General features: G+C 59.1%; 1 protein-coding gene across 10 annotated transcripts; it reads right to left on the minus strand.

Annotated features, from left to right (window-relative positions):
* Positions 1–31: 31 nt before the first annotated feature.
* B3GAT3 (beta-1,3-glucuronyltransferase 3) lies at positions 32–11,172 on the minus strand. Of its 10 annotated transcripts, none has more exons than XM_075130485.1 (6): positions 10,999–11,172; positions 9,421–9,556; positions 8,317–8,468; positions 7,501–7,678; positions 6,206–6,536; positions 32–1,380 (listed from the first exon to the last, which is right to left on the minus strand). In XM_075130485.1, the coding sequence occupies exons 3-6, from the start codon at positions 8,450–8,452 to the stop codon at positions 880–882; spliced, it is 1,146 nt and encodes a 381-aa protein (XP_074986586.1). In that variant the 5' UTR covers positions 8,453–8,468; positions 9,421–9,556; positions 10,999–11,172; the 3' UTR covers positions 32–879. The 10 variants fall into 10 exon arrangements, with proteins under 10 accessions (XP_074986586.1, XP_074986590.1, XP_074986591.1 ...); XM_075130489.1 differs by having other exon boundaries at positions 8,317–8,409; positions 10,999–11,171; XM_075130490.1 differs by having other exon boundaries at positions 8,371–8,409; positions 10,999–11,168.
* Positions 11,173–11,298: the final 126 nt, after the last annotated feature.

Here is an 11,298-nt window from a genome sequence, read left to right on the forward strand (position 1 = left end):
AGCGGGCCGAGGGGCAGAGAGACAGCCAGGATAGTGGGGGATGGGCGCTTTATTGAGGATATAACATGCTTATTGCTGTAACAGCCACCACGTTCATGCAACAGCCACACACACAAAATGGACACACAGGGCTCCCTGAAGCTGGGGAGGGGATCCCAACCCATTGCTGAGTGGGGTGGGTGTGGGCAGGAACATAGTGTCACACTCACTCACAGCTCCACTGCCTTTAGGAGCCCTGCCCAGCAGGGCAGGACCAGAGCTGCCATCCTCAGGCGCCATGCAGCGGGGCTAGGGTCCCCTAGATCTGCACACTGAGATGCTGGGCAGGGGGAAGAGGTCCTGGGGGGGGGGGGTGTCCTGGAGCAGCTGCCTCTCTGGGGGCAGGGTCTGACTTCCAGGCAGTAGCAGCTCAGGATGTTGGGCTCGGGGGGGCTCCCTCAGCAGGGAGCAGCAGCACTGGAGATGCTGGAATAGAGGCTGCTCCGCCAGTGGGGTGGGGGCTGAGGGCAGGGCCCCTGAACGTCACAATAAATAAAGCAGTCTGGGGCGTTCAGTCCCCAAGTCCATTGCTCTGGCAGCCGCCCTGATCCTGTCCTGGGTTCTGGGCCAGCTCCCCAAACGGGCCTCCCTGTACCGTGGCTCCAGGTGCCACTCACACCTCGATGCTTGGGTCAGAGCCCAGGCCCTGCTTCTGCAGCAGCTCCTCCTGCTTCATTTTGGGCTTCTCCGACCGCGTGTGCCAGACCAGAACCTGCAATGGAAGAGTGCAGGACAGAGGTGGGGTCCAGAGAGATCCCCCCAGACTGCGCCCCTCCCCCAACCAGCACCCCCAGCCAGTCACCACAGCTGGGGGACTGAAGACACCTGGGACCATCCTGCTTAGAGGCAAAATTTCACATTCCCCACTCCCAGCCAGGAATGGAACCCAGGAATCCTGACCTCCTGCCCTAACCCACTCGACCTACTGCGCTCCCAGCACCATGGGTAGAACCCAGGAGTCTTGACCCCCTGCCCTAACCACTCGACCCACTGCGCTCCCAACAACACAGATAAAACCCAGGAGTCCTGGCTCCCAGCCCCGCTCCTCACCTTAGTGCAGTTGTCAGCTCGGGGCTCCAGCTCTTCGATGGAGACCAGTGACTGCAGCAGGCTGCTCTCCAGGTAGCCACGCTCAGCCAGCAAGTCAAACCGGGCCTCGCGATTGGCCAGCAGCAGCTGCAGAGCAATAGCGAAGCCGGCCATGTCCATGGGGAAGGGCCGGTTGGGCTTCCAGGCTGTGTAGAAGCCCACCACCCTGCCCTTCTCCACCAGGGGGCGCTCAAAGCGCAGGCCACCCACCAGCCCCACAGGCCAAACGGAGACACGCTTGGTGGAGCGGATCTGTGGGGAAGAGAGAGGGGTGTCAGCAGCAGAAAGAGACCCCCCACATGGGAGAGGCGAGACAAATGCCTTCCTGCTCCCCCCATCCCCTGCCTCCAGCGCCCAGCTATCCCCCCATTCCCCGTCATCCCACCCCGCCTCCAGCACCCTGCCGTCCACTCCCTTCCCCATCACCCCACCCCCTGCCTCCAGCGCCCTGCCACCCCCCCTTCCCCATCACCCCCCCCGCCTCCAGCGCCCTGCCACCCCCCCTTCCTCCTCACCCCACCCCCTGCCTCCAGTGCCCTGCCACCCCCCCTTCCCCATCACCCCACCCCCTGCCTCCAGTGCCCTGCCACCCCCCCCTTCCTCCTCACCCCACCCCCTGCCTCCAGTGCCCTGCTGTGACAAAGTGGGAATTTTTTGTAATATTTTTATGACACCTGTAAGTGTCTCCGTTTCCCCTATACAGTGCATTGTTACCCAGTGGTGGCTGGGGGGGAACGTCAGACTGTTTGCTCTCAGGGCAGGCTAGGAGACAGAGGTGAGGATGTTGCTGTCTGGGTCTCCATCCCCATACTAGTGGAACACCTCAAAAAACACCAGATAAATCCAATTGTCTGGACATTGCTTCCTAGCAATCAACCTCGCAGAAATCTATAGACTTCCACGCCTCTCAGCAGGAGGCGGGGGGGGGCTGAGCAATGTTCCCCCAGGTTGAGATCCAAGGACTGGAGAGATTGGGGGGGGCAAGAGTGGGTGGCTGGAGGCAGCCAGGGCTCTCACCTGGAGTCTGACAGAGGAGATCAGATGGAGGGTCAGTGAGAGCTTGCACCAAGGAGCTCACTACAGCTTGGCTGGGCCCTGGGCTAACCAGACTGGACTGTGCTTTAACGTCTGTTCTCTGTGCTAACCTAAGGACTCCCTATGGTGTGTTCCAGAGGACTAATAAACCCAAGTTTTTTGACAACACTGTGTGAGTGTCACTGCCAATGCTTGGGGAGGTGCATTAATCCCTGGGGAGTGTACTAGTCTCCACTGGGGGTCTGTCTCAGCTGGACTCGCTGAATGGAGCTCACAAGGTGAAGCAGGAGTGCCGGAGGCCCAGAGGTCCAGTTTCACGAGGCAGGGAAGGCATGTGTCTTACACTGCCTCCAGGGGGTCTGGCACACTGAAGGGGTTCCTGCTAGAGACTCTTCCTAAACTGAAACCGTATCACCGACCTTGTGGATCCATGACAGGTGGTGTTAGTGGGGGGATGCTGAATGCACCGGTAGCATTTTGCAATAAGTGACTTGCAGCAGTAAACAAGGATAGTTAAATGGTCTGTAACCAGCTCCCTAAGACAGGCAATGCAAATGTGTGCAGGCAAAGAGGGCTAAGCGTTGGGAAGCTCAACAAGGGGCAGCTGATTGCATGGCTGGAGAAGGATGATCGCTCCAAGAAGCAGGTTCCAGATCCAAGGGTGTGAGTGTGAAAAAGGCAGCAACAGGGCAGCCTCAAGATCTGGCTCCCCGTGCAGCAGTGGTCTTTGCGACCTGGTTCCCCACTGATAGATCTGAAGTGGTGGGACTTGGCACTGAGAGTGAAGGCGCTAGCAGATTGTTCCTACTCAGCTCCAGTCAGTTGACTGGGAGAAGCAAGGAGGAAGAACCTGCAGAAGGAGCGAAAGCAGGAACCGGATATGGAGAAGCAGAGGGGCACATGGGGAAAGATGCTGATTCTGCAGGGATCATAGATACCAAATTGTTGCCCTAATTTACGGGGCGGGGATATTGATGCCTGTCTCGCTGCCTTTGAAAAGGCTTGCGATTTGAACCAGGTTGACCCTGCAGACTGGCTCCGCTGTCTCATCCCTTACTCGGGCCCACAGCTATAGAGACGTTCAGCCACTTGGATGGAGCTGATACTGGGGACTATGCACAGTTCACAAAGGCTCTACTGCTTACGTTTGAATTGACACCTGCGGCTTATAGGGAGGTTTCGGGGTGCGCAAAAGACCCAGGGTGTGACCTACATGGAAGCCACCACCCTGATGGGAGACTATCTCCACAAGTGTGGTAAGAGTGCAGGGACATTACACGGGAGGATTGGTATAACCTGGGTGGGTTGGAGGAACTCTGAGATCTGTCCTCACGAGCTTAAAATGTGTCTAGTGCACAGGGAACTGAAGGACCTGCATAGCACAGGTCAGCTGGCCGATGAATTTGTGGATGGTAGGTCTGGGTATGAAGAGAGACCCAAAGGGGACTGGGCTAAGCATGGGTCCTGGGAAAGGGAACCAGTGGAGGCACCCCAGGAGTGGGACTCGGGTAAACCTAAAGTGGGGGAGCAGCCATGTGGGCAGACCTCCTCCAAGGGACCTCTGAGACGTGAGATGTAATATCTGTAGGAAACCAGGACAGAAGTGGGCACTATGGCCAAGGCTTGATGAAATAGAGTTTGCTGCATCACTCTGCCCAACCAAGAAGCCCGCCTTGTAGCTCAGGCTCTGAGCGGGAGCCACACAGCCAACTCCTCGGGGGCACCAGGGGTGGTGACAGATGGGCTCCTGATCCAGGCACTGTACACGTGTCCTGTGGTACTCTGGTGGACTCAGACTCATGGGATCCCCAGTGGGAGCAGAAGGTGCTGGTTACTGGGAAGATGTTCCTGCGGAAGAGAGATTCTGGGACAGAGAGCCCTTGTCAGAGCACATGTACAACCCATCACATGCTGAAAGGCTGTGTCAGCTGGGTTAAGGTTCCTTTTGTCTAGCTCTGACTCCTGTGCAGACCCAGGAGGACTCGGGGTAGCTGGTCTCCAGGATATCAGCTCTGACATCCTTTTGGGGACTGACTGTATCACCTTAAGACAAAATTCCGCCCGTTTCTGTACCAGCCCAGGATTTGAACCACCCGAGTGGACAGGCTCAGACTGGAGGTGACAGTGAAAATGCAAATAGCTTGGCTGGCAGGGAGCAGGAGGGTTTTCCCCCCTTGCTTGCAACACAAAGGAATGGCTGTTAGCTCAGGACACCTTTCCGTCTGTAACCATAAAGCCAGATCTGAGTGGGGCAGGGGAATGGCCACAGCCAGCTACACATGGGAGATGTGAGTCATACTGGCTCAGGCGAAACTTCCCTGGTGCCTGATGTTGTGACCAAGGGAGCAAGCTCCCAGCCTGCCCTCGCTGGGAAAGTAGCGGCAGAGTGGAGCCCTGTGGCAGCTGAAATCCCAGCTGAGTGTGGGCAGACACAGGCAGGGCAGGGGGATGGCCAAACAGGTTTGCCCTGGCCAGGGGGAGAGAAGCCCCAGTGAAGGGGCCGCTTCTGGTAACAGACACCTGATCGGAGGATGGCCCTGGCCACATGCGTTCTGTTAACCAAGAGAGCCTGAATCACAGCCCACCAGGAGCAGGGGGTGAGAGGACTGTCCTGGGGGTAAAGGCAACAGACTGACCTCAAGTGGGGAGAGATGCTTCTTGCATCACACAGCGCAGGGGTTGAGACACACCAATGTGCAGGAGCCTCTTGCATGCCTGCCTCACCAGACCCTGGGACACCACAGCCCCAGGGATATGACTGGGCGAAGACCAAATGATCCAGGGGTCATTTCCTACCCCAACCTAGGATAAGGACACCCCTGGCTGCAACCAAGCTGACACTTGGAGGACAGGGGCTCATTGCCCTCCTCAATCCCCAGCCAATGAGGGGGTCAAGGGAGTGGCCGGACCCCACCCCAGTTTTAAACTCAAGGTTTTGGGTTAAAACAGGGCACCCTGCTGGTGCCATCTAACAGACCAGACCTAAGAAAGGATGGGAAAGTGCTTGGAACGGCGTATTGGAAACTATAAATTGGACTGAATGGCAACGGTGCTATAAGAATCTCGAGAGTGCCGGGTGGGACAGCTACCAAGGAGAAGGGGAAGATGCTGTAGTATCTCTGGATAACATTTGTGGGTTCGAACTTCCCCAGGTGACTGGTTTAAGTGACCCTGCTCAGCTTGGTCTCAAAAAGGGAAGAGATGTGACAAAGTGGGAATTTTTGGTAATATTTTAATGAAGCTTGCGTGCGCCTCAGTTTCCCCTATATGTTACATCGTTACCCACTGGTGGTAAGGGGAGAGGGGCAGGGCAGGACTGTTTGGCCTTGGGGCAGGCTAGGAGACAGAGGTGTGGGTGTCACCTAACTGTCTGGGCCTTAGAAGTAGAGCCTGTGAAAAGACAATGGCAAATCCAATTGCCCGGGCATCGATACCTGGTAACCAAGTGGCCCAGAGAACTATAGACTTCCCTGCCTCCCAACAGGGGGGCTGATCTCAGATCCAGACTGAAGAGATATGTGGGGAGACAGAGGAGATCAGACAGAGGTCAGAGAGAGCTTGAACTAAGGGGCTCAGTACAACTTGGCTGGACCTTGGGCTAACCAGATTGGACTGTGCTTTGACATGTGTTCTCTGTGCTAACCTAAGGACTCCCTATGGTGTGTTCCAGAGAACTAACACTGTGTGAGTGTCACTGAAATGCTTGGCGAGGTGCATTAATCCCTGGGGAGTGTACCAGTCTCCATCGGGGTGTCTCAGTTGGACTCGGTGAACAAAACTCATGGTGTGAAGCAGGAGTGCTGGAGGCTCCAAGGAACAGGTTCAGGAGGCAGTGAAACCGTGTGGCTCATGCTTCCTCCAGGGTGAGACCCTAGCGGGACCGGCACACTGAAGGGGTTCCTCCTAGAGACTGTTCCAGAGTTGGGCCCGAAGCACCGATCACATGGATCTGTGACACCTGCCACCCCCACTTCCCCAGTCACCCCACACATCACACCTCCGCAGTGCCCCACTCCTTCCCCCCGAAGCGCACAGCACCCACCTCATCGAAGAGGCGCAGGCTGTAGGTGTTGTCGTCATCGGCAAAGTAGACCACGCCCTCCTCACTGAGCTCCCGGTTCTCCCGCAGCCACTGCAGGGCCAGGTTACGCTGCTCCACACCACGGGGCTTCAGCCAGTTGGGGTCGCTCTCCTTGCGCTTGTGCTCCTTGGGTGTCTCCGTGTGCAGGTGGGTGAAGCGCAGGCCGCTCTGGGCCAGCAGCTCCGACACCAGCTGGGTCTTCACTGGAGAGTCCTCTACCACGATCCAGTGGAAGTTCTTCACGTGCAGAAAGGTCTGCGAGATGCGCACCAGCTCAGCCTTCTGCACCAACCTGCGGGAGGAGAAACAACAGAGAGATGCACCTGCTCAGCCTGGTGAGGAGTGGGAAACAATAGAGAAATATACCAGCTGGGGAGGAAGGGGGAAACAATAGAGAAAGGCAACAGCTCAGCCTGGGGGGAAGGGAAAACAATAGAGGAACGCACCAGCTTGGCCAGGAGAATGAGGGGGCAACAATAAAGGGGGAGAAGCCAGAGAGAAGCACACCAGCTGGAGAAGGTGGTGGTGTGAGAGAAACCAGGACATGCAGCAGCCTTCAGGGAAAGGGTGATGAGGCAGACTGGGGTGGGCAAGGGGGAGCAGGCAGTGGAGTTAGACTGTTCCTCCCAACGGAGATGAAGCAGTCGGGTTCCAAGGAGCACCTCTTGGGGATTGAAATATCCATTTCTGGAGTTGCCAGTTCTCGGCATTAGAGAAATCTCAGCTCCTCTGGCGCAAATGAGTTTAACACCAGCTCTATCTGCTGGAGGGATATTCTTCCCCTCAGCCATGTCTTAACCCAGCAAGGCAACGGTAACTGCAGGTGTGTAAACCCACGCTCATGATCTCATCTGGTGAGGTTGGGAGGAGGCAGGACAGTTAGATCCTGAGCAAAATGGCTTAGTAGGTTCTGCAGAGGTTGCTTCCCCAGCTGTTTGGGAGCAACTGGAGTGTTTCCATAAACACTGATTGGCGTTGGCCAGGGGGAGCAGGGCCTCTTTCAGCCCCCTGGCTGCTAACACTGCAGCAGAGCCTGCTGGAGGGTTCCGTGGGAGCCACAGGGCCCTAACCTGCTACCTGCAGGCTCCTGCTCTCCTTGCGGCTGGGTTTAGGCTGCTGAATCCAGCACTGGAGTCATTTCTGTTCCTAGCACATGGAGACTCTTCCTATCCCCAGCAGAGCCCCCCATCTCCCCAAGCCCAGCCTATTCCCAGCATGGCCAAGCCCCCTGCAGCTCCCCCAGCAAGAGCTCCCACCTGGCATAGGTGGGTGTAATGGCATAGATGATTGGCAGTGCCTGTCCCTCCAGCTCTGGGCCCCTTCCTCGTGCCTGCAGCCGCTTCACCTCACTCAGCAGCTGGGAGATCTTCTTGTCCTTGCCATGCATGAGGTCACTGGCCGATCTCAGGTGTTGAGAGCAGTCACAGGGCTGCCCTGGAGCCAGGCAGAGGAGGAGGCAGACAAGTCAGAGAAGGGAGACCCTCTGGGTCGCAGCTAGCCCACCCCTCCCTAGGGGAAGACTGGGCCCAACCGCATGGTCCCCAGAGTGTTCATGCCTGACTTAAAATCCGCTGAGTAACGGTGTTCCCAGTCCTTCTTTATCTCCCTACTGGGGAGCAGCGGGGCTCCCAGACAGATCCATTCTCAACAGGGAGCTGCGTGGCTCCCGATCTCCTCTGGGGACGATTCCCCAGCTGGACCCAGCCCTGGTCAGGGAACAACCAGGCTCCCATCCCTTCTCCCAAACCAGCATGCTCCCTCCTAATCCACCCCCTGAGCCTCAAGTATTCCTGTGACTCTCCGAGTTTCCTGCGACAGGGGCTGTGCTCTTCCCCGCAGTCCAAGCCCTGACCCCACACCTCTGAGTGAACTCCTGGCTCTTTATGCAGACGCCCACTGGAGCTGGGGCAGGGGCTAGTACCCAGTAGGACACGGGCTGGCACTGGTACCCAGACAGGCTCCCTCTCTGCCTGGCTGTCTCACTAGGGGGAGAGAGGACGGTCAGGGGCCAGTGACTGTTGGCACTGTGCTCTGGTGGGGACCGAGAACAGCTCCTGGCCGAGCCCACAAACCTGCTCTGAGTTCAGCCCCAGCACCACAGCTGTTGCGCTCAGCCCAGCACTCACCCAGCTGCAGCAATGCGTACATGAGCCCAATCACCGACACTAGGAAGTAAATGACAAACACATTCTTCAGCTTCACCTTCATGGTGCCACTCTGGCCCCTGGGGAGATGGGGAGGGAGTGGCTGGTTATGGGGGTGTCCTGCTGCAGCACCCCCCGCCTCCGAACTGCTATGGTGAGCACATCCAGGAAATGCTGGGCACATGGACACGCACCTCTCGCACTGCAGTCCCCATCTCTGTACCATGGCCACCCTGGACTTCCTGCACCTGTCACCACTGGGAATGTCTGCAGGTGGGGCTTTCACCATGTTTCTTGGTAGCCCCTGGAAAGATTGGGCCCCCAGCCCTCACAGGAGCCTTCAGTTTAGGCTGGGCAATGCAGCAGGAAGTGGATAAGGATTTGGAGCCATGTAAATCTCAGCCCCACCATAACCACTGTGCCCACTGTGGGGAAAGGGGGACATGGCACCATCCCCAGGGAAATCACACCCCGGGGATGCGGGGGGGGGGGAAGATGGGGGATGTGCCACCGTCCCCAGGGATGGGGAGAGTGTGACCCCATAATGAGGGAGATTGCACCACGGGAATGGGGGGCAAACATGGCATTGTCCCTGGAAGACTGCACCACAGGGATGGGGGGACATGGCACCATCCCTGGGGAGATTGCGCCACGGGGATGGGAGAGACGTGCCACCATCCCTGGGGAGATTGCGCCACGGGGATGGGAGGGACGTGCCACCATCCCTGGGGAGATTGCACCCTGTGGATGGGGGTGGTGGTGGGGAACATGGCACTGTCCCTGGGGACATCGCGCCACAGGGATAGAGTGGACGGGGGTGAGATGGAGTGGGAATTTTCTGTAATATTTTGTATGAATAGTGTGTGCATGCCTCAGTTTCCCCTGCATGCTGCATTGTTAAGTAGGTGCTGGGAAAAGGTTGTTTACTCTCTGCAGGGACCCAGGTGTGACTGATGCTGTCAGGGGCATGGGGCCATATTCCTGGAGAGTCCAAGAAGACAATGGTCACTCCATTGCCCAGACATTTGGTACCTAGCAACTAAGGACCAGGGATGGCCCTCCCCTCCGCAGGAAGCCAACCATGTCTGTGGGGGAACAGGAACAGAGGACTGAGGAGGGGCCAGGTGGAGGGTTGTTAAGTGTGGGCTGCTGGAAGCTGGAGACTCTCCTGAATGGGGACAAAAGAGGGGTCAGAATAAGGCTCTGGGCTGGCCAATATGCACCATGCTGTAACTTTCTGTTCTCTGTGCGAAGCTCAAGACTAACAAACGTTTCTATTTTACAATGCTGGCTGAGTGCCCCCGCAGATATCTGAGGTGGGACATTGCTCCCTAAGATTGTACAAGCCTCCTGCAGGGGGTCCATCCCAGTTGCACTGGCTGACCGGCGCTCACAGTGTGAAGCAAGGGTGTTGATGGACCAGAGGTCCAGCCTTGGAGGTGGTGAAACCAAGAAACCAAGTGGCTTATCCTGGAAGAAGAGCTGGGTCTGGCACGCTGCAGGGGTTTCCTCACAGAGGTTGTTCCAAAGCTTGGGCCATAGAACCAGACCTGTGGATCCAGGACAGGAGGCCTTGGCCCTGTCCCTGGGAAGATTGCACTATTGGACAGGGAGGTGGAGATGTGGCACTGTCCCCGGGAGATGGCACCATAGAGACATGTGCAGTTGGACATGGGACACGGCACCAACCCCGGGGAGATTACACCACGGGGACTGGGAGAATGTGGAACCATCCCAGGCAGATCCCGTCACAGGCATGGGGTGGGTAGGACATGGGACAGTTCCTGTGGAGATCACACCATGGGGATTGGGGGCAGGGAACATGGCACTATCCTGGGGAGATCGCACCATGAGGATGGGAGGGCAGGGGACACGGTGCCGTCCCGGGGAGATCGCACCACGGGGATGGGGGGGGGCGGCAGGGGACACGGCGCCATCCTGGGGAGATCGCACCACGGGGATGGGGGGGCGGCAGGGGGCACGGCGCCGTCCCGGGGAGATCGCACCACGGGGATGGGGGGGCGGCAGGGGGCACGGCGCCGTCCCGGGGAGATCGCACCAGGGGGATGGGGGGAGCGGCAGGGGGCACGACGCCGTCCCGGGGAGATCGCACCAGGGGGATGGGGGGAGCGGCAGGGGGCACGACGCCGTCCCGGGGAGATCGCACCAGGGGGATGGGGGCGGGGGGGCGGCAGGGGACACAGCACCGTCCCGGGGAGATCGCACCAGGGGGATGGGGGCGGGGGGGCGGCAGGGGACACGGCGCCGTCCCGGGGAGATCGCACCACGGGGATGGGGGTGGGGGGGCGGCAGGGGGCACGGCGCCGTCCCGGGGAGATCGCACCAGGGGGATGGGGGGGAGGCAGGGGACACGGCGCCGTCCCGGGGAGATCGCACCACGGGGATGGGGGCGGGGGGGCGGCAGGGGGCACGGCGCCGTCCCGGGGAGATCGCACCACGGGGATGGGGGCGGGGGGGCGGCAGGGGGCACGGCGCCGTCCCGGGGAGATCGCACCACTAGAGCAGGAACGTCCCACCGTTGCTATGGAGACCGCGCCATGGGGAGGGAACGTGCTGCCGTTGCCACGGAGACCGCAGCTGGTTACTCACCGCGCCGGCCCCGGGGGGTGGGGAGCGGGTCTCAGCGCCCAGCAGCCTCCTCCGCACCCGGCCCCGGCACTTCCGGTCCGGCCCCCTGTCTGCTCCGGGTCACACTCAGCATCGGGCCCCGCGGGTCTCCTTCGCCCCCAGCAACTCACTTCCGGTCCGGTCCTTCAGCAGCTCCCCCACTTCCGGCCACAATTGCAGGATCCCAGAACCCTTTGGTTCTTAGTCCCGGCCAATCACCGGCCCCCAGCGAGAAGCGGCGCCGCGTCCCTACTCTCCGGCCCCCTTCCCCGAGCGGACCGA

This window comes from Caretta caretta, chromosome 7 (genome assembly GCF_965140235.1).
Source record: "Caretta caretta isolate rCarCar2 chromosome 7, rCarCar1.hap1, whole genome shotgun sequence".
NCBI classification, from domain to species: Eukaryota; Metazoa; Chordata; order Testudines; family Cheloniidae; genus Caretta; species Caretta caretta.

Bases quoted from the DNA above. Each gene is read 5' to 3' on its own strand.
- B3GAT3 (XM_075130482.1), bottom strand. From the start codon at position 8,677: ATGGTGAAAGCCCCACCTGCAGACATTCCCAGTGGTGACAGGTGCAGG. The intron at 7,679-8,316 runs GTTTGTGGGCTC...GCCTGGCTCCAG, and splicing joins TGGGGCTGAACTCAGAGCAG to GGCAGCCCTGTGACTGCTCT. The intron at 6,537-7,500 runs GTGGGAGCTCTT...CTCCTCCCGCAG, and splicing joins ATTACACCCACCTATGCCAG to GTTGGTGCAGAAGGCTGAGC.